Source organism: Xenopus tropicalis, chromosome 10 (genome assembly GCF_000004195.4).
Source record: "Xenopus tropicalis strain Nigerian chromosome 10, UCB_Xtro_10.0, whole genome shotgun sequence".
NCBI classification, from domain to species: Eukaryota; Metazoa; Chordata; class Amphibia; order Anura; family Pipidae; genus Xenopus; species Xenopus tropicalis.
In genome coordinates, this window is record NC_030686.2 from 3,096,113 (window position 1) to 3,119,048 (window position 22,936).

Sequence of the window (22,936 nt, forward strand, 5' to 3'; positions counted from 1 at the left end):
CCCTTGTGCAACAAATAGAGCTTGTTCTGAACATACTTTTTGCCTATTGTTTTCATCATAAAAATTGAATGTAGTTTTTTATTTTTTGAGCCAAACAGAGAAACTGAAACTACTCTGTGTTTGGTCCTCGTGAGGGTGGTGAACTAATAAGGCCGGATTCCTTTAAACTGGGTCTTGAATTCATCCAAAACTCAGATCAGACAGATTTGGTGCGATTTCCAGGTTTGTTCCTTTTGTTCGGCAAAGGAAAGGGATAGAAGTAGCGTTTTGGGCTGATTGAAAATTTCTCCAAAGACCCCACTAGCCCCGCCCATCTGTGCCACTTCCTGCTGCCTCCTTTCCCAGGCTGTGCAGGGGCGGGGGCACTGTAGGATAGGAACCAATCAGCAGCTAGGCTGACCTGATAGGGAACTGCAGCCTGTCTGTGCTTGTGTGAGTGCAGGGCTGTGATTGGCTCTCCCCCTCCTACTGTGCTTCTGGCAGGGACCGTTAGGACACGCCCACCCCTCAAGTGAAACCCAGACAGGGACCTGAGAGGATCTATAGGGAGCTCCAATAAAGGGGCCATTGTTACAGATAGGGTTAATGTTCAGCCCAAAGGGAAACCAGCACCGTATATTATTCATAATTGCCTACAGGGTTAGGGGTTTCATTTATCCTCCTTTAAAGTTCTGTGAATGTAATAAGGGGGCATTGCCTAAAGGAACCAGTATGGCAGCTCACACACACCAATAGAAACTCACACGTAACAGTCACATAAGAGACACGGAGCCAAAGTTGTTGTTTTCCCCACTTTACTTGGCTTTGTTGATGAAATAACATCCCTTTTAGTAAGAACAATATTTATATAAAAATAAACTCTGGAGTGATCATTTTTACAAAAATGTCCATGAAGGCGCCAGTATTAACCCATGCAATGCTCGGTTCTGCCGGCCCGGCCAGATCTCTCCCAGGGTGCCCAGAACCACTGAACACTGGTTACATCAACAACAGGTAGCAGAACACAGATATATATATATATTCAATAGTAACGATGAACAATAAAAACGAGCAGTGGGGGGGGGGGGGGGGTGTTGTTTACCCAAGTGGTTCTTCCCGCAAGTACAGACTTCAAAACTGCTAATACCCCTCATTAAATACCCCCCCAGGCACTACATTATCCTCAGTACTTCAACAATAACTCCTTCATTTTTCTGTGACCTTCAATTACAATCTCTGTGACGTCCTCCTATCGCTTTAGGGTAACCGGTATGAACTACAGCTCACAGCCCTGGTCTTTTCAAAGTTAAAGGGGCTGATCACCTTTAAGTTGACCTTTAGTAGGTTATAGAAAGGCCAATTCTAAGCAGCTTTTCAATTGGTCTTCATGATTTATAGTTTTTGAATTATTTGAACTCTTTGCAGCCTCTCCTATTCTGATATCAGTCTCTCCATCAAACCACACGCTGGTTACTTAGGTCATTTGAATCCTAGCAACCAAATAGCTGCAGGAGAAAACACTACAAATAATAAAAAATGAAGACCAATTGAAAACTGTCTCAGAATATGACTCTCTACATTATACTAAAAGTTAACTCAAAGGTGAACCCCCCCCTTTGTAAAGCGCATAATCCCCCCACCCTGGGATTCCCTGTTGGATGTTACTACCTGCCCTGTACGGGTGCTGCCCCCGCGGGGCTGGGAGAGGGTGGGGAAATACAATAGAAGCAAATTTACATGCTTTGAATAGCAGAGGAACATGCAGCCAATCAAGAGCCAGTTATATAAGTGGCCAACATACCCCCCCCCCCCCCCCCGTGTCCAACATAGAGTTTGTGCTCCATTTAAGATCTATATTATTATATTTTCTGGCTTCGGGGCAACTGCAGAAGGAGAGGGCAATAATCCAATTTTGATCACTAATTAAATGCCCTTTATAATGCAATCCTCCTTCTCTGTAAACCCGAGACACAGGCAAGAGATGGTGGAAGGGAGGGGCTAGTTGGTGGAAGGGAGGGGCTAGTTCTCATAGAAACTGCTAATTATGGGGGGGGGGGGGTAACTAGGGTAAAAATAAAATAATGGCCCTCAGTGTTGATGTTGGACACGGGTCTATGTGGCCCCTCTGATGGTAGGAAATAAAGGAAATTCTTACTGATATTATAAAAAGGGAGAAATGAACCATTTCTAAAGCCTAAATGCAGTCGGCGGCAATACGAGCGTTGCTACGTTGCCAGGCAACCATCAGTCGTTAGCGCGAGGGATAAAGGCATTATTCTGTTATAGGCATAGGTCACATGGTTGGTCCCATACAGTGAATTTGGAGTAAATGAAAAGCTTTCCAGGGCCGCCCCCACTTCAGCCTTAGATGGGGGAGGGGTCTCAGGTCACATGACACAAGTCGGGCATTTGGCCACGTTAGAAAGGGCTGGCATCCAGTCGTATCCATGGAGGGCCGCCTGCTGGTCCCCCTAATGTCATCGTTGTTCCCCCAAAGCCGTTGCCCCCCCCCCCCCCCCCCGAAACAAAGTCCAATTTGAAAACCTACTCAATAAAGATACATTCTTAAATAAGAATAAATAGATTAACTGTAACTGCGTGGGGGGAGGAGCCACGGCTTGCTCCGTATCATTGGCTAACTAAAATAACTAATCGCTACTGTGGCCCCTTCCGTGTCATCATTTCTCCACGAACGCCGCCGCCGCCATCGAGGACCTGATGCTGCTCCTGGTCGACGCTTTGAGATCTTCAATTTCGGCGTTTAATCGGCCGATGACCCACTCCATGGCGTCCCGACCCTGCAACGGAACCAAGGGGGGTTAGTGCCGGAAGCTCCGACAGCGCTGCGCCGACTCTAACGCTCTAGAACCTGCACTTTATATGGAACAAACCTGGCAACTCCCAGCATCCTTCAGTACAGCACAGAGCAAAGCCCCTGATTATTTAATAAGGATGGAACTCTATGGGGGTGATGTAATAAAATGCCCAGGAGCAGTAACCCATAGCAACCAATCAGCAGGAAGCGTGTATTGGTCACCTGTTTACAAGCTATCATTTTATTGGTTGCTTTTGGTTAATGCTCCTGGGCAAATTAGCACCTTTTATTACATATAAGGGTATATAGCGACCAACACTAGGGTCCAGTCCCTCCTTATTGCTTTAAAGGGGATATTCACCTTTAGTATGATGGAGAGAGTGATATTCTGAAACAATTTGCAATTGGTCTTCATTTTTTATTATTTATAGTTTTCGATTTATTTTACTATTTGTTCAGCAGCTCTCCAGTTGCTAGGGTTCAAATTACCTTAGCAACCAGGGAGTGGTTTGGATGAGAGGCTGGTATATGAATAGGGGAGGGGCTGGATAGAACGATAAGGAATAAAAAGTAACAATAAAACTGGAGCCTCACACAGAGCAATAGGGTTTGGTTGCCGGGGTCAGTGACCCCTAGCTGTTTTTTCAAAAACTATAAAAAATAAATAACGAAGACCAATTGGAAAGTTGCTTAGAACTGGGCATTCTATGACATACTAAAAGTTAAGCATAATCATGAACGAATCAGCCAATGGGAACGGACCATGTTGCTGGCAATATTGAGTGTCTGGGGAAAGAATAGAAGTAACAGAGCACAGGGGGCGCTATTTCTCTAAAGCCCTGGGGTAATGGCCCACATTGGGGGGGCAGGGACTTACCTTGTTTGCATTGGAAGAGATGGTATTTGCCATCATGCCCTCTAGGTAACTGCTCAGACTGACCCCCTTCACCGTGATGATGGCTTCCTGGGTCAGCACCGTCCTGTAACAAAATACATTTATTATTCCACTGATTGGCTTTACTTCCCCTTAGTAAGTACAGTATGGGGGGGGGGGCAAGGTGGGGTGACTTATTACATATGGGGGGTGAAGTCTAACAAGAGTAATATTCTGAGAATTTGCAATTGGCAGAGCCGCAGAGCAATGTGTGAGAGACAGGCAGAGCCGCAGAGCAATGTGTGAGAGATAGGCAGAGCCGCAGAGCAATGTGTGAGAGACAGGCAGAGCCGCAGAGCAGTGTGTGAGAGACAGGCAGAGCCGCAGAGCAATGTGTGAGAGACAGGCAGAGCCGCAGAGCAATGTGTGAGAGACAGGCAGAGCCGCAGAGCAATGTGTGAGAGACAGGCAGAGCCGCAGAGCAATGTGTGAGAGACAGGCAGAGCCGCAGAGCAATGTGTGAGAGACAGGCAGAGCCGCAGAGCAGTGTGTGAGAGACAGGCAGAGCCGCAGAGCAATGTGTGAGAGACAGGCAGAGCCGCAGAGCAATGTGTGAGAGACAGGCAGAGCCGCAGAGCAATGTGTGAGAGACAGGCAGAGCCGCAGAGCAATGTGTGAGAGACAGGCAGAGCCGCAGAGCAATGTGTGAGAGACAGGCAGAGCCGCAGAGCAATGTGTGAGAGACAGGCAGAGCCGCAGAGCAATGTGTGAGAGACAGGCAGAGCAATGTATGAAAGACAGGCAGAGCCGCAGTCTAACAAGAGTAATATTCTGAGAATTTGCAATTGGTCTTCATTTTTTATTCAGTTATTTCACCATTTGTTCAGCAGCATTCCAGTTTGGAGTTTCAGCCACTCTCTGGTTGCTAGGGTCCAAGTTACATTAGCAACCAGGGAGTGGGTTGGATGAGAGACTGGTATATGAATAGGGGAGGGGCTGAATAGAAAGATAAGGAATAAAAAGTAACAGTAACAATAAAACTGGAGCCTCACAGAGCAATAGGGGTTTGGTTGCTAAGGTCCAAGTTACCTTAGCAACCAGGCAGTGGGTTGGATGAGAGACAGGAATATGAATAGGAGGAGGGGCTGAATAGAAAGATAAGTAATAAAAACTAACAATAACAATAAAACTGGAGCCTCACAGAGCAATAGGGTTTGGCTGCCGGGGTCACTGACCCCCATTTGAAAGCTGCAAAGAGTCGGAAGCGAAAGACCAATCAAACTGTTACTCACTTCCCAGGGTCTTGGGGGTGCGGCTTGTAAAGGAGTCGTTCGTCCACGGACACCATGTTTGTGAATGTGATCTGCAATAAAGGGAACATCCCAGTGTTAATCACTATGGCAGCAGGAGTAGTGAGTACGTGTTGTAAGCGCTCAGCAGAGATGGCAATGGGGGGGGGGGGGGGTTGAATGCAAAAGGCAGCACGGTCAGACTTACATTGGAGGATTTCAGCTCCATTGTTTTCTCCCCAGGATCCACCACGGAATGTTCATGAACGTAGGTCTTGGTTCTAGATGCCCCGATAATCTAGAAGAGAACACGGAACAGCTCAGTGAATAAACAGATGCAGAGAGTGATATAGAGACAATTTGCAATTGGTCTTCATGTTTTGTAGTTTTTTTTAACTACTTGAATTTCTGTTCGGCGGTTTTCCAGTTTGGAGTGTAAGCAGCTATTTGGTTGCTAAGGTGTAACTTACCTTAGCAACCAGGGAGTGGTCTGAATGAGAGACAGGTATATGAATAGAGGAGGGGCTGAATAGAAAGATAAGGAATAAAAAGTAACAATAACAATAAAACTGGAGCCTCACAGAGCAATAGGGTTTGGCTGCCGGGGTCACTGACCCCCATTTGAAAGAAGAAGGCAAATAATTCAAAAACTATAACAAATAAATAATAAAGACCAATTGAAATGTTGCTTAGAATTGGTCAATCTATAATCTTAATCTTTAATAAAGGCATCAGAGACTTCAATGCAGAGTGTTTACCCCCCCCCCCGGCCCAACTCACCGACTTGACCAGGGAAGGCATCCCCCACTCGGTGCTGAGGAGCCGCTCGCTGTGCAGTTTGCCGCTGGGGTCCACGTGCCGGTTCAATACGTCCACCCCGACGACGCTGGGGTTCATGGGATTGGGGTACTTCTGCATGGCGGCTGTGGTGACCGTCTCCCATGGGTGGCTGCGGGGAAAGCAGGAATATGCTCATTATCACGGCATTGTATAGGGAATAAAGTGCCCCCTGTTGTACAGTATAAGGATATTGGAAGTCACCAAGGAGTCACGTGACCATATAAAAGCCCCCCCCCAGCCACAGCCCGGGCAGCAAAGCTTGCAATTCCTTGCGTCAGAGACACGGGGCGGGTTCTGCAATCTCCTGCAGTGCAGCATTGGGCAACGGGCCGGTACTGTTTGTACTTGTACTGCCGGGGCCTCTATTCTGTGTAACTGCACGTCATTGGCTAATGAGAGGGACACACCCCTGAGAGAAACGTCTATAGAGATTTATTCTGATAACAGCTTACTTCCCCTTTAAAATCTTAACATTGAGACACAGGCAGAGCCGCAGAGCAGTGTGTGAGAGACAGGCAGAGCCGCAGAGCAGTGTGTGAGAGACAGGCAGAGCCGCAGAGCAGTGTGTGAGAGACAGGCAGAGCCGCAGAGCAGTGTATGAGAGACAAGCAGAGCCGCAGAGCAATGTGTGAGAGACAGGCAGAGCCGCAGAGCAGTGTGTGAGAGACAGGCAGAGCCGCAGAGCAATGTGTGAGAGACAGGCAGAGCCGCAGAGCAGTGTATGAGAGACAGGCAGAGCCGCAGAGCAGTGTATGAGAGACAGGCAGAGCCGCAGAGCAATGTATGAGAGACAGGCAGAGCCGCAGAGCAATGTATGAGAGACAGGCAGAGCCGCAGAGTAATGTATGAGAGACAGGCAGAGCCGCAGAGTAATGTATGAGAGACAGGCAGAGCCGCAGAGCAATGTGTGAGAGACAGGCAGAGCCGCAGAGCAGTGTGTGAGAGACAGGCAGAGCCGCAGAGCAATGTATGAGAGACAGGCAGAGCCGCAGAGCAGTGTGTGAGAGACAGGCAGAGCCGCAGAGCAGTGTATGAGAGACAGGCAGAGCCGCAGAGCAATGTGTGAGAGACAGGCAGAGCCGCAGAGCAATGTGTGAGAGACAGGCAGAGCCGCAGAGCAATGTGTGAGAGACAGGCAGAGCCGCAGAGCAGTGTATGAGAGACAGGCAGAGCCGCAGAGCAGTGTATGAGAGACAGGCAGAGCCGCAGAGCAGTGTATGAGAGACAGGCAGAGCCGCAGAGCAGTGTATGAGAGACAGGCAGAGCCGCAGAGCAGTGTATGAGAGACAGGCAGAGCCGCAGAGCAGTGTATGAGAGACAGGCAGAGCCGCAGAGCAATGTATGAGAGACAGGCAGAGCCGCAGAGCAATGTGTGAGAGACAGGCAGAGCCGCAGAGCAGTGTATGAGAGACAGGCAGAGCCGCAGAGCAGTGTGTGAGAGACAGGCAGAGCCGCAGAGCAGTGTATGAGAGACAAGCAGAGCCGCAGAGCAATGTGTGAGAGACAGGCAGAGCCGCAGAGCAGTGTGTGAGAGACAGGCAGAGCCGCAGAGCAATGTGTGAGAGACAGGCAGAGCCGCAGAGCAGTGTATGAGAGACAGGCAGAGCCGCAGAGCAGTGTATGAGAGACAGGCAGAGCCGCAGAGCAATGTATGAGAGACAGGCAGAGCCGCAGAGCAATGTATGAGAGACAGGCAGAGCCGCAGAGTAATGTATGAGAGACAGGCAGAGCCGCAGAGTAATGTATGAGAGACAGGCAGAGCCGCAGAGCAATGTGTGAGAGACAGGCAGAGCCGCAGAGCAGTGTGTGAGAGACAGGCAGAGCCGCAGAGCAATGTATGAGAGACAGGCAGAGCCGCAGAGCAGTGTGTGAGAGACAGGCAGAGCCGCAGAGCAGTGTATGAGAGACAGGCAGAGCCGCAGAGCAATGTGTGAGAGACAGGCAGAGCCGCAGAGCAATGTGTGAGAGACAGGCAGAGCCGCAGAGCAATGTGTGAGAGACAGGCAGAGCCGCAGAGCAGTGTATGAGAGACAGGCAGAGCCGCAGAGCAGTGTATGAGAGACAGGCAGAGCCGCAGAGCAGTGTATGAGAGACAGGCAGAGCCGCAGAGCAGTGTATGAGAGACAGGCAGAGCCGCAGAGCAGTGTATGAGAGACAGGCAGAGCCGCAGAGCAGTGTATGAGAGACAGCAGAGCCGCAGAGCAATGTATGAGAGACAGGCAGAGCCGCAGAGCAATGTGTGAGAGACAGGCAGAGCCGCCAGAGCAGTGTATGAGAGACAGGCAGAGCCGCAGAGCAATGTATGAGAGACAGGCAGAGCCGCAGAGCAATGTGTGAGAGACAGGCAGAGCCGCAGAGCAATGTGTGAGAGACAGGCAGAGCAATGTGTGAGAGACAGGCAGAGCCGCAGAGCAATGTGTGTGAGGAGACAGGCAGAGCCGCAGAGCAATGTGTGAGAGACAGGCAGAGCCGCAGAGCAGTGTGTGAGAGACAGGCAGAGCCGCAGAGCAGTGTATGAGAGACAGGCAGAGCCGCAGAGCAATGTGTGAGAGACAGGCAGAGCCGCAGAGCAATGTGTGAGAGACAGGCAGAGCCGCAGAGCAATGTGTGAGAGACAGCCAGAGCAATGTGTGAGAGACAGGCAGAGCCGCAGAGCAGTGTGTGAGAGACAGGCAGAGCCGCAGAGCAGTGTATGAGAGACAGGCAGAGCCGCCCAGAGCAGTGTATGAGAGACAGGCAGAGCCGCAGAGCAGTGTATGAGAGACAGGCAGAGCCGCAGAGCAGTGTGTGAGAGACAGGCAGAGCCGCAGAGCAATGTGTGAGAGACAGGCAGAGCCGCAGAGCAGTGTATGAGAGACAGGCAGAGCCGCAGAGCAGTGTATGAGAGACAGGCAGAGCCGCAAAGCAATGTGTGAGAGACAGGCAGAGCCGCAGAGCAATGTGTGAGAGACAGGCAGAGCCGCAGAGCTATGTATGAGAGACAGGCAGAGCCGCAGAGCAATGTGTGAGAGACAGGCAGAGCCGCAGAGCTATGTATGAGAGACAGGCAGAGCCGCAGAGCAATGTGTGAGAGACAGGCAGAGCCGCAGAGCAATGTGTGAGAGACAGGCAGAGCCGCAGAGCAATGTGTGAGAGACAGGCAGAGCCGCAGAGCAATGTGTGAGAGACAGGCAGAGCCGCAGAGCAATGTGTGAGAGACAGGCAGAGCCGCAGAGCAATGTGTGAGAGACAGGCAGAGCCGCAGAGCAATGTATGAGAGACAGGCAGAGCCGCAGAGCAATGTGTGAGAGACAGGCAGAGCCGCAGAGCAATGTGTGAGAGACAGGCAGAGCCGCACTGACATGTGAAACGGAACACTAAATATAAGTGAAGTCAGATGGGAATGGGGGGGGGGGGGGGGGCAGATGGTTCTACAGGATCAGCACGTGGGGCCGGTGCTGGCCGACTGCCCTTCCCTGTTCTACAGCAGAACCAGATCCCATGAGCCCTATGGCCGCTCCCACCATATATATATAACTGTAACGGAGGTTCCAAGGCAGCAGAATGTGACAGTTTGCGACTGCACCTCCCCCCCCCCCCCCCCCACACAGTGAGACAGAGAGGCAATTAGAGCAGTGGCCCCTCCGGTGCCTGTAACAAGGTGTCCCCTGCCCCCGGGTGGGACAATGGCACGGGGTGAGCGCACATTCCCACACAACAAGCAGCACTAACCGGTTGTGGGTAAGGAATGTGCGACCTGAGTGACACGACAAGGAGGGGCCCAAGGGCACAGCCAGCAATAACCTTATCTGCCTCCCTGCCCCCCCTGTGCCTCCCTGCCCCCCCCCCGTGCCTCCCTGCCCCCCTGTGTCTCCCTGCCCCCCCCGTGCCTCCCCTGCCCCCCCCCGTGCCTCCCTGCCCCCCCCGTGCCTCCCTGCCCCCCCCTGTGCCTCCCTGCCCCCCCGTGCCTCCCTGCCCCCCCGTGCCTCCCTGCCCCCCCGTGCCTCCCTGCCCCCCCCGTGTCTCCCTGCCCCCCCGTGCCTCCCTGCCCCCCCGTGCCTCCCTGCCCCCCCGTGTCTCCCTGCCCCCCCGTGCCTCCCTGCCCCCCCTGTGCCTCCCTGCCCCCCCTGTGCCTCCCTGCCCCCCTGTGCCTCCCTGCCCCCCTGTGCCTCCCTGCCCCCCCTGTGCCTCCCTGCCCCCCCTGTGCCTCCCTGCCCCCCCTGTGCCTCCCTGCCCCCCTGTGCCTCCCTGCCCCCCCTGTGCCTCCCTGCCCCCCCTGTGCCTCCCTGCCCCCCCTGTGCCTCCCTGCCCCCCCTGTGCCTCCCTGCCCCCCCTGTGTCTCCCTGCCCCCCTGTGCCTCCCTGCCCCCCCTGTGTCTCCCTGCCCCCCCCCTGTGCCTCCCTGTGTCAGAACAAAGGGCAAATTAAACCAACGAAACACAATCCTGGTGCCACACACTAAATACCCAGCAGCCCCCGACAGCCTGACTGTATATCGTGGGGGGAGAGTTCTCTGTGATTTCAGCTGCCGGAGGCCCTTGGGCCCAGTAAGAGTAAAATGGCACTACAGGCTGGGACTCCCAGCAGCCCCTTACTGGGCCACACTTCTCTATATAGGGCCCCCCTTCTGTGCCTAAACTAACCGCTGGCCTATGGGCAGCTACAGGGCAACTGCAATAATCTAGTCAGGGCCTCTCTATACTGCCTGTAACAATCTATGGTACCCAGGGCCTCTCTATACTGCCTGTAACAATCTATGGTACCCAGGGCCTCTCTATACTGCCTGTAACTATCTATGGTACCCAGGGCCTCTCTATACTGCCTGTAACAATCTATGGTACCCAGGGCCTCTCTATACTGCCTGTAACAATCTATGGTACCCAGGGCCTCTCTATACTGCCTGTAACAATCTATGGTACCCAGGGCCTCTCTATACTGCCTGTAACAATCTATGGTACCCAGGGCCTCTCTATACTGCCTGTAACAATCTATGGTACCCAGGGCCTCTCTATACTGCCTGTAACAATCTATGTACCCAGGGCCTCTCTATACTGCCTGTAACAATCTATGGTACCCAGGGCCTCTCTATACTGCCTGTAACAATCTATGGTACCCAGGGCCTCTCTATACTGCCTGGTAACAATCTATGGTACCCAGGGCCTCTCTATACTGCCTGTAACAATCTATGGTACCCAGGGCCTCTCTATACTGCCTGTAACAATCTATGGTACCCAGGGCCTCTCTATACTGCCTGTAACAATCTATGGTACCCAGGGCCACTAATTACACTAACTGATACTTTGTAGCACCAGTGCAACTCATTACACAACCTTAATTACCCCATTATACCCAGGGGGCCCATTATACCCAGGGGGCTCATTATACCCAGGGGGCTCATTACACAGTGTAACAGTCAGGGCCACTGTTTGGGGCCACAGGGGCTCATTACAGACAGGAGCCCAATCTTTAGGGAGCTGCACAGACACTGAACGGATCAGCACAAGTAGATCAGCCGGCGCTCAGAAGCCCCAGGGGCAGCACAGATAGTGGGGGAGGGCAGATTTAGAAGTCACGGGGCACTTACTCTAATACATCTTGTGCAGATTTAGGGCTGGAGGTAAGTTCCTGTATCATACTGGGGGGCTGAATGGGGCTATGGGGAAAGTCCCAGCATTCCATCTGGGCAGATGTAGGTTGGAGGGCAGTTGCCCCCTTATAGTATTACACCCACTCTGTGGCTGTTACTGTATTACGGGGGGGGGGGGCAGAAGCTGGGGGGGGCTGGAGTGGCTGTTACTGTATTACAGGGGGGGCAGAAGCTGGGGGGGCTGTTACTGTATTACAGGGGGGCAGAAGCTGGGGGGCTGTTACTGTATTACAGGGGGGGCAGAAGCTGGGGGGGCTGTTACTGTATTTACAGGGGGGCAGAAGCTGGGGGGGCTGTTACTGTATTACAGGGGGGCAGAAGCTGGGGGGGCTGTTACTGTATTACAGGGGGGGCAGAAGCTGGGGGGGCTGTTACTGTATTACAGGGGGGGCAGAAGTGGGGGGGCTGTTACTGTATTACAGGAGGGCAGAAGCTGGGGGGCTGTTACTGTATTACAGGGGGCAGAAGCTGGGGGGGCTGTTACTGTATTACAGGGGGGCAGAAGCTGGGGGTCTGTTACTGTATTACAGGAGGGCAGAAGCTGGGGGGCTGTTACTGTATTACAGGAGGGCAGAAGCTGGGGGGCTGTTACTGTATTACAGGGGGGGCAGAAGCTGGGGGCTGTTACTGTATTACAGGGGGGCAGAAGCTGGGGATCTGTTACTGTATTACATGGGGGGCAGAAGCTGGGGGGCTGTTACTGTATTACAGGGGGGCAGAAGCTGGGGGGGCTGTTTCTGTATTACAGGGGGGCAGAAGCTGGGGGGCTGTTTCTGTATTACAGGGGGGGCTGTTACTGTATTACAGGGGGGGCAGAAGCTGGGGGGGCTGTTACTGTATTACAGGGGGGGCTGTTACTGTATTACAGGGGGGCAGAAGCTGGGGGGGCTGTTACTGTATTACAGGGGGGCAGAAGCTGGGGGGGCTGTTACTGTATTACAGGGAGGGCAGAAGCTGGGGGGGCTGTTACTGTTTACAGGGGGGCAGAAGCTGGGGGGGCTGTTACTGTATACAGGGGGGGCAGAAGCTTGGGGGGGCTGTTACTGTATTACAGGGGGGCAGAAGCTGGGGGGGGCTGTTACTGTATTACAGGGGGGCAGAAGCTGGGGGGGCTGTTACTGTATTACAGGGGGGGCAGAAGCTGGGGGGGGCTGTTACTGTATTACAGGGGGGGCAGAAGCTGGGGGGGCTGTTTACTGTATTACAGGGAGGGCAGAAGCTGGGGGGGCTGTTACTGTATTACAGGGGGGGCAGAAGCTGGGGGGGCTGTTACTGTATTACAGGAGGGCAGAAGCTGGGGGGGCTGTTACTGTATTACAGGGGGGGCAGAAGCTGGGGGGGCTGTTACTGTATTACAGGGGGGCAGAAGCTGGGGGGGCTGTTACTGTATTACAGGGAGGGCAGAAGCTGGGGGGGCTGTTACTGTATTACAGGAGGGCAGAAGCTGGGGGGGGCTGTTACTGTATTACAGGGGGGGCAGAAGCTGGGGGGGCTGTTACTGTATTACAGGGGGGGCAGAAGCTGGGGATCTGTTACTGTATTACATGGGGGGCAGAAGCTGGGGGGCTGTTACTGTATTACAGGGGGGCAGAAGCTGGGGGGCTGTTTCTGTATTACAGGGGGGGCAGAAGCTGGGGGGCTGTTTCTGTATTACAGGGGGGGCTGTTACTGTATTACAGGGGGGCAGAAGCTGGGGGGCTGTTACTGTATTACAGGGGGGGCTGTTACTGTATTACAGGGGGCAGAAGCTGGGGGGCTGTTACTGTATTACAGGGGGGCAGAAGCTGGGGGGGCTGTTACTGTATAAGGGAGGGCAGAAGCTGGGGGGCTGTTACTGTATTACAGGGGGGCAGAAGCTGGGGGGGCTGTTACTGTATTACAGAGGGGCAGAAGCTGGGGGGGCTGTTACTGTATTACAGGGGGGGCAGAAGCTGGGGGGGCTGTTACTGTATTACAGGAGGGCAGAAGCTGGGGGGGCTGTTACTGTATTACAGGAGGGCAGAAGCTGGGGGGGCTGTTACTGTATTACAGGGGGGCAGAAGCTGGGGGGGCTGTTTCTGTATTACAGGGGGGGCAGAAGCTGGGGGGGCTGTTACTGTATTACAGGGGGGCTGTTACTGTATTACAGGGAGGGCAGAAGCTGGGGGGGCTGTACTGTATTACAGGGGGGGCAGAAGCTGGGGGGGCTGTTACTGTATTACAGGGGGGGCAGAAGCTGGGGGGGCTGTTTACTGTATTACAGAGGGGCAGAAGCTGGGGGGGCTGTTACTGTATTACAGGGGGGGCAGAAGCTGGGGGGGCTGTTACTGTATTACAGGAGGGCAGAAGCTGGGGGCTGTTACTGTATTACAGGAGGGCAGAAGCTGGGGGGGCTGTTACTGTATTACAGGGGGGGCAGAAGCTGGGGGGGCTGTTTCTGTATTACAGGGGGGCAGAAGCTGGGGGGGCTGTTACTGTATTACAGGGGGCTGTTACTGTATTACAGGGAGGGGCAGAAGCTGGGGGGGCTGTTACTGTATTACAGGGGGGGCAAGAAGCTGGGGGGCTGTTACTGTATTATAGGGGGGGCAGAAGCTGGGGGGCTGTTTCTGTATTACAGGGGACAGAAGCTGGGGGGGCTGTTACTGTATTACAGGGGGGCAGAAGCTGGGGGGCTGTTACTGTATTACAGGGGGGGCAGAAGCTGGGGGGGCTGTTACTGTATTACAGGGGGGGCAGAAGCTGGGGGGGCTGTTACTGTATTACAGGGGGGGCAGAAGCTGGGGGGGCTGTTACTGTATTACAGGGGGGGCAGAAGCTGGGGGGCTTACTGATTACAGGGGGGCAGAAGCTGGGGGGGCTGTTACTGTATTACAGGGGGGCAGAAGCTGGGGGGGCAGTTACTGTATTACAGGGGGGCAGAAGCTGGGGGGCTGTTACTGTATTACAAGGGGGGCAGAAGCTGGGGGGGCTGTTACTGTATTACAGGGGGGCAGAAGCTGGGGGGGCTGTTACTGTATTACAGGGGGGGCAGAAGCTGGGGGGGCTGTTACTGTATTACAGGGGGGCAGTATTACAGGGGGGGCTGTTACTGTATTACAGGGGGGGCAGAAGCTGGGGGGGCAGTATTACAGGGGGGGCAGAAGCTGGGGGGGCAGTTACTGTATTACAGGGGGGGCAGTATTACAGGGGGGGCTGTTACTGTATTACAGGGGGGGCAGAAGCTGGGGGGGGCTGTTACTGTATTACAGGGGGGGCAGAAGCTGGGGGGGCAGTTACTGTATTACAGGGGGGGCAGAAGCTGGGGGGCAGTTACTGTATTACAGGGGGGGCAGAAGCTGGGGGGCAGTTACTGTATTACGGGGGGGCAGTATTACAGGGGGGCAGTATTACAGGGGGGGCAGTATTACAGGGGGGCAGTTACAGGGGGGCAGTATTACAGGGGGGGCAGTATTACACGGGGGGCAGTATTACAGGGGGGGCAGTATTACAGGGGGGCAGTATTACAGGGGGGCAGTATTACAGGGGGGCAGTATTACAGGGGGGGCAGTATTACAGGGGGCAGTATTACAGGGGGGGGCAGTATTTACAGGGGGGCAGTATTACAGGGGGGCAGTATTACAGGGGGGGCAGTATTACAGGGGGGGCAGTATTACAGGGGGGCAGTATTACAGGGGGGCAGTATTACAGGGGGGGGCAGTATTACAGGGGGGGCAGTATTACCAGGGGGGGCAGTATTACAGGGGGGGCAGTATTACAGGGGGGGGCAGTATTACAGGGGGGGGGGGCAGTATTACAGGGGGGGCAGTATTACAGGGGGGGCAGTATTACAGGGGGGGCAGTATTACAGGGGGGCAGTATTACAGGGGGGCAGTATTACAGGGGGGCAGTATTACAGGGGGGCAGTATTACAGGGGGGGCAGTATTACAGGGGGGGCAGTATTACAGGGGGGGGCAGTATTACAGGGGGGGCAGTATTACAGGGGGGGGCAGTATTACAGGGGGGGCAGTATTACAGGGGGGGCAGTATTACAGGGGGGCAGTATTACAGGGGGGGCAGTATTACAGGGGGGCAGTATTACACGGGGGGGCAGTATTACAGGGGGGGGGCAGTATTACAGGGGGGGCAGTATTACAGGGGGGGCAGTATTACAGGGGGGGCAGTATTACAGGGGGGGCAGTATTACAGGGGGCAGTATTACAGGGGGGCAGTATTACAGGGGGGGCAGTATTACAGGGGGGGCAGTATTACAGGGGGGGCAGTATTACAGGGGGGGCAGTATTACAGGGGGGGCAGTATTACATGTAACTCTGTGACCCTTTAGTGATGTAGAATTATATTAGTTCTGAGCTTATGGGGGGGGGGGGACAGGGGGGTAGATGGGGGGGGCTGGGGGGGACAGTTTCCATACACGGGGGGGGAGGGGTAGAACTAGTGGGGCAGTTACAGGGGCAGTTGGTGCCGCAGGAGGGGTAGATAGCGGCAGAAGGTTCCAGAAGCCCCAGGGGTCGGTAGGTTTCCCGGTGTTACCCCCCCCCCACCCTTTCCGTGCCGGCCCCGCCCCCTCACTCACTCAAACACGTGTTCCGATGTCCAGATCTTCATCCTTCCGCTCCCCTATCCGGCCTCCGACTGACAGCGGCTCCGGCACAGCGCGGGGAATCATGGGAATGGCAGCGTCACTAACTGCGTCACAGCCGGTGGGCTGGGCTTAGTGCGGGAACCGCCCACTTCTACTGTAGTGTGACCTTCCCTGTCTGTGTTATATCTACTGATATGTACTGTGTCCCCTCTGTATATTTGTATTTATACATATGGGTAGGGGGTGCCATAGTGTTTCCCTTAGACAGTACAGTATGGGGGTACAGCTTATTGTGTGCCCAGAACATTCCTTCTCTGTATATTTGTATTTTATACATATGGGTAGGGGGTGCCATAGTGTTTCCCTTAGACAGTACAGTATGGGGGTACAGCTTATTGTGTGCCCAGAACATTCCCTCTCTGTATATTTGTATTTATACATATGGGTAGGGGGTGCCATAGTGTTTCCCTTAGACAGTACAGTATGGGGGTACAGCTTATTGTGTGCCCAGAACATTCCTTCTCTGTATATTTGTATTTATACATATGGGTAGGGGGTGCCATAGTGTTTCCCTTAGACAGTACAGTATGGGGGTACAGCTTATTGTGTGCCCAGAACATTCCCTTTCTGTATATTTGTATTTATACATATGGGTAGGGGTGCCATAGTGTTTCCCTTAGACAGTACAGTATGGGGGTACAGCTTATTGTGTGCCCAGAACATTCCTTCTCTGTATATTTGTATTTATACATATGGGTAGGGGGTGCCATAGTGTTTCCCTTAGACAGTACAGTATGGGGGTACAGCTTATTGTGTGCCCAGAACATTCCCTCTCTGTATATTTGTATTTATACATATGGGTAGGGGGTGCCATAGTGTTTCCCTTAGACAGTACAGTATGGGGGTACAGCTTATTGTGTGCCCAGAACATTCCTTCTCTGTATATTTGTATTTATACATATGGGTAGGGGGTGCCATAGTGTTTCCCTTAGACAGTACAGTATGGGGGTACAGCTTATTGTGTGCCCAGAACATTCCCTCTCTGTATATTTGTATTTATACATATGGGTAGGGGGTGCCATAGTGTTTCCCTTAGACAGTACAGTATGGGGGTACAGCTTATTGTGTGCCCAGAACATTCCTTCTCTGTATATTTGTATTTATACATATGGGTAGGGGGTGCCATAGTGTTTCCCTTAGACAGTACAGTATGGGGTACAGCTTATTGTGTGCCCAGAACATTCCTCTCTGTATATTTGTATTTATACATATGGGTAGGGGGTGCCATAGTGTTTCCCTTAGACAGTACAGTATGGGGGTACAGCTTATTGTGTGCCCAGAACATTCCCTCTCTGTATATTTGTATTTATACATATGGGTAGGGGGTGCCATAGTGTTTCCCTTAGACAGTACAGTATGGGGGTACAGCTTATTGTGTGCCCAGAACATTCCCTTTCTGTATATTTGTATTTATACATATGGGTAGGGGGTGCCATAGTGTTTCCCTTAGACAGTACAGTATGGGGGTACAGCTTATTGTGTGCCCAGAACATTCCTTCTCTGTATATTTGTATTTATACATATGGGTAGGGGGTGCCATAGTGTTTCCCTTAGACAGTACAGTATGGGGGTACAGCTTATTGTGTGCCCAGAACATTCCTTCTCTGTATATTTGTATTTATACATATGGGTAGGGGGTGCCATAGTGTTTCCCTTAGACAGTACAGTATGGGGGTACAGCTTATTGTGTGCCCAGAACATTCCTTCTCTGTATATTTGTATTTATACATATGGGTAGGGGGTGCCATAGTGATTCCCTTAGACAGTACAGTATGGGGGTACAGCTTATTGTGTGCCCAGAACATTCCCTTCTCTGTATATTTGTATTTATACATATGGGTAGGGGGTGCCATAGTGTTTCCCTTAGACAGTACAGTATGGGGGTACAGCTTATTGTGTGCCAGAACATTCCCTCTCTGTATATTTGTATTTATACATATGGGTAGGGGGTGCCATAGTGTTTCCCTTAGACAGTACAGTATGGGGGTACAGCTTATTGTGTGCCCAGAACATTCCTTCTCTGTATATTTGTATTTATACATATGGGTAGGGGGTGCCATAGTGTTTCCCTTAGACAGTACAGTATGGGGGTACAGCTTATTGTGTGCCCAGAACATTCCTTCTCTGTATATTTGTATTTATACATATGGGTAGGGGGTGCCATAGTGTTCCTTAGACAGTACAGTATGGGGGTACAGCTTATTGTGTGCCCAGAACATTCCCTCTCTGTATATTTGTATTTATACATATGGGTAGGGGGTGCCATAGTGTTTCCCTTAGACAGTACAGTATGGGGGTACAGCTTATTGTGTGCCCAGAACATTCCCTTCTCTGTATATTTGTATTTATACATATGGGTAGGGGGTGCCATAGTGTTTCCCTTAGACAGTACAGTATGGGGGTACAGCTTATTGTGTGCCCAGAACATTCCTTCTCTGTATATTTGTATTTATACATATGGGTAGGGGGTGCCATAGTGTTTCCCTTAGACAGTACAGTATGGGGGTACAGCTTATTGTGTGCCCAGAACATTCCTTCTCTGTATATTTGTATTTATACATATGGGTAGGGGGTGCCATAGTGTTTCCCTTAGACAGTACAGTATGGGGGTACAGCTTATTGTGTGCCCAGAACATTCCTTCTCTGTATATTTGTATTTATACATATGGGTAGGGGGTGCCATAGTGTTTCCCTTAGACAGTACAGTATGGGGGTACAGCTTATTGTGTGCCCAGAACATTCCCTCTCTGTATATTTGTATTTATACATATGGGTAGGGGGTGCCATAGTGTTTCCCTTAGACAGTACAGTATGGGGGTACAGCTTATTGTGTGCCCAGAACATTCCTTCTCTGTATATTTGTATTTATACATATGGGTAGGGGGTGCCATAGTGTTTCCCTTAGACAGTACAGTATGGGGGTACAGCTTATTGTGTGCCCAGAACATTCCTTCTCTGTATATTTGTATTTATACATATGGGTAGGGGGTGCCATAGTGTTCCCTTAGACAGTACAGTATGGGGGTACAGCTTATTGTGTGCCCAGAACATTCCCTCTCTGTATATTTGTATTTATACATATGGGTAGGGGGTGCCATAGTGTTTCCCTTAGACAGTACAGTATGGGGGTACAGCTTATTGTGTGCCCAGAACATTCCTTCTCTGTATATTTGTATTTATACATATGGGTAGGGGGTGCCATAGTGTTTCCCTTAGACAGTACAGTATGGGGGTACAGCTTATTGTGTGCCCAGAACATTCCTTCTCTGTATATTTGTATTTATACATATGGGTAGGGGGTGCCATAGTGTTTCCCTTAGACAGTACAGTATGGGGGTACAGCTTATTGTGTGCCCAGAACATTCCCTCTCTGTATATTTGTATTTATACATATGGGTAGGGGGTGCCATAGTGTTTCCCTTAGACAGTACAGTATGGGGGTACAGCTTATTGTGTGCCCAGAGCATTCCTTTCTGTATATTTGTATTATACATATGGGTAGGGGGTGCCATAGTGTTTCCCTTAGACAGTACAGTATGGGGGTACAGCTTATTGTGTGCCCAGAACATTCCCTCTCTGTATATTTGTATTTATACATATGGGTAGGGGGTGCCATAGTGTTTCCCTTAGACAGTACAGTATGGGGGTACAGCTTATTGTGTGCCCAGAACATTCCTTCTCTGTATATTTGTATTTATACATATGGGTAGGGGGTGCCATAGTGTTTCCCTTAGACAGTACAGTATGGGGGTACAGCTTATTGTGTGCCCAGAACATTCCTTCTCTGTATATTTGTATTTATACATATGGGTAGGGGGTGCCATAGTGTTTCCCTTAGACAGTACAGTATGGGGGTACAGCTTATTGTGTGCCCAGAACATTCCCTCTCTGTATATTTGTATTTATACATATGGGTAGGGGGTGCCATAGTGTTTCCCTTAGACAGTACAGTATGGGGGTACAGCTTATTGTGTGCCCAGAACATTCCTTCTCTGTATATTTGTATTTATACATATGGGTAGGGGGTGCCATAGTGTTTCCCTTAGACAGTACAGTATGGGGGTACAGCTTATTGTGTGCCCAGAACATTCCTTCTCTGTATATTTGTATTTATACATATGGGTAGGGGGTGCCATAGTGTTTCCCTTAGACAGTACAGTATGGGGGTACAGCTTATTGTGTGCCCAGAACATTCCTTCTCTGTATATTTGTATTTATACATATGGGTAGGGGGTGCCATAGTGTTTCCCTTAGACAGTACAGTATGGGGTACAGCTTATTGTGTGCCCAGAACATTCCCTCTCTGTATATTTGTATTTATACATATGGGTAGGGGGTGCCATAGTGTTTCCCTTAGACAGTACAGTATGGGGGTACAGCTTATTGTGTGCCCAGAGCATTCCTTCTCTGTATATTTGTATTTATACATATGGGTAGGGGGTGCCATAGTGTTTCCCTTAGACAGTACAGTATGGGGGTACAGCTTATTGTGTGCCCAGAACATTCCTTCTCTGTATATTTGTATTTATACATATGGGTAGGGGGTGCCATAGTGTTTCCCTTAGACAGTACAGTATGGGGGTACAGCTTATTGTGTGCCCAGAACATTCCTTCTCTGTATATTTGTATTTATACATATGGGTAGGGGGTGCCATAGTGTTTCCCTTAGACAGTACAGTATGGGGGTACAGCTTATTGTGTGCCCAGAACATTCCTTCTCTGTATATTTGTATTTATACATATGGGTAGGGGTGCCATAGTGTTTCCCTTAGACAGTACAGTATGGGGGTACAGCTTATTGTGTGCCCAGAACATTCCTTCTCTGTATATTTGTATTTATACATATGGGTAGGGGGTGCCATAGTGTTTCCCTTAGACAGTACAGTATGGGGGTACAGCTTATTGTGTGCCCAGAACATTCCTCTCTGTATATTTGTATTTATACATATGGGTAGGGGGTGCCATAGTGTTTCCCTTAGACAGTACAGTATGGGGGTACAGCTTATTGTGTGCCCAGAACATTCCTTCTCTGTATATTTGTATTTATACATATGGGTAGGGGGTGCCATAGTGTTTCCCTTAGACAGTACAGTATGGGGGTACAGCTTATTGTGTGCCCAGAACATTCCCTCTCTGTATATTTGTATTTATACATATGGGTAGGGGGTGCCATAGTGTTTCCCTTAGACAGTACAGTATGGGGGTACAGCTTATTGTGTGCCCAGAACATTCCCTCTCTGTATATTTGTATTTATACATATGGGTAGGGGGTGCCATAGTGTTTCCCTTAGACAGTACAGTATGGGGTACAGCTTATTGTGTGCCCAGAGCATTCCTTCTCTGTATATTTGTATTTATACATATGGGTAGGGGGTGCCATAGTGTTTCCCTTAGACAGTACAGTATGGGGGTACAGCTTATTGTGTGCCCAGAACATTCCTTCTCTGTATATTTGTATTTATACATATGGGTAGGGGGTGCCATAGTGTTTCCCTTAGACAGTACAGTATGGGGGTACAGCTTATTGTGTGCCCAGAACATTCCTTCTCTGTATATTTGTATTTTATACATATGGGTAGGGGGTGCCATAGTGTTTCCCTTAGACAGTACAGTATGGGGGTACAGCTTATTGTGTGCCCAGAACATTCCCTCTCTGTATATTTGTATTTATACATATGGGTAGGGGGTGCCATAGTGTTTCCCTTAGACAGTACAGTATGGGGGTACAGCTTATTGTGTGCCCAGAACATTCCTTCTCTGTATATTTGTATTTATACATATGGGTAGGGGGTGCCATAGTGTTTCCCTTAGACAGTACAGTATGGGGGTACAGCTTATTGTGTGCCCAGAACATTCCTTCTCTGTATATTTGTATTTATACATATGGGTAGGGGGTGCCATAGTGTTTCCCTTAGACAGTACAGTATGGGGGTACAGCTTATTGTGTGCCCAGAACATTCCCTCTCTGTATATTTGTATTTATACATATGGGTAGGGGGTGCCATAGTGTTTCCCTTAGACAGTACAGTATGGGGGTACAGCTTATTGTGTGCCCAGAGCATTCCTTCTCTGTATATTTGTATTTATACATATGGGTAGGGGGTGCCATAGTGTTTCCCTTAGACAGTACAGTATGGGGGTACAGCTTATTGTGTGCCCAGAACATTCCTTCTCTGTATATTTGTATTTATACATATGGGTAGGAGGTGCCATAGTGTTTCCCTTAGACAGTACAGTATGGAGGTACAGCTTATTGTGTGCCCAGAACATTCCTTCTCTGTATATTTGTATTTATACATATGGGTAGGGGGTGCCATAGTGTTTCCCTTAGACAGTACAGTATGGGGGTACAGCTTATTGTGTGCCCAGAACATTCCTTCTCTGTATATTTGTATTTATACATATGGGTAGGGGGTGCCATAGTGTTTCCCTGTGCCCCCCTGCACTCTCCGTCCCGTCTCTATCACTCTCACTCTCTCTCTCTCACTCTCTCCCAGTATAACAGCAGGTCGGTGCCAAGGACACGCTGGGGGGGGGTGGAATTACGTAAGGGGTGGGGCAGGATTGGGTAAGTAGGGGAAAGGTGACTGTCACACTTGGGGCAGTTCCACGTAAGGGTCACGTGAAAGTGACTTTTCAAGGGGAAACAAAGAGTCCCTTTTGCTAAAAAGCTCCAGAGATAACGGCGTCACGTGACAGATAAGAGACTGACGCAGCCACTCGGGGGCCCCGGAGCCGGTTCCAGCCCACGTGTGGGAGCTGCAGTTCAGTGGTTTTGTTTGCACTGCCCTAGCCCAGCTTTGCTCTCTGAGTTAACTCTTAGTATGATGTAGAGAGTGATATTCTGAGACAGTTTGCAATTGGTCTTCATTTTTTATTATTTGTAGCTTTT

The 22,936-nt window shown here is 50.8% G+C and overlaps 1 protein-coding gene across 1 annotated transcript; it reads right to left on the reverse strand.

Moving 5' to 3' along the window:
- Window positions 1-777: 777 nt before the first annotated feature.
- On the reverse strand, window positions 778-16,084 carry prelid3b (PRELI domain containing 3B). Its single transcript, XM_031894540.1, has 6 exons — window positions 15,976-16,084; window positions 5,738-5,906; window positions 5,166-5,255; window positions 4,961-5,031; window positions 3,672-3,774; window positions 778-2,777 (listed from the first exon to the last, which is right to left on the reverse strand). The coding sequence occupies exons 1-6, from the start codon at window positions 16,005-16,007 to the stop codon at window positions 2,658-2,660; spliced, it is 585 nt and encodes a 194-aa protein (XP_031750400.1). The 5' UTR covers window positions 16,008-16,084; the 3' UTR covers window positions 778-2,657.
- Window positions 16,085-22,936: the final 6,852 nt, after the last annotated feature.

Bases quoted from the DNA above. Each gene is read 5' to 3' on its own strand.
- prelid3b (XM_031894540.1), bottom strand. From the start codon at position 16,007: ATGAAGATCTGGACATCGGAACACGTGTTTGA. The intron at 5,907-15,975 runs GTGAGTGAGGGG...CTTTCCCCGCAG, and splicing joins ACATCGGAACACGTGTTTGA to CCACCCATGGGAGACGGTCA. The intron at 3,775-4,960 runs GTGAGTAACAGT...ATTTTGTTACAG, and splicing joins CACCCCCAAGACCCTGGGAA to GACGGTGCTGACCCAGGAAG.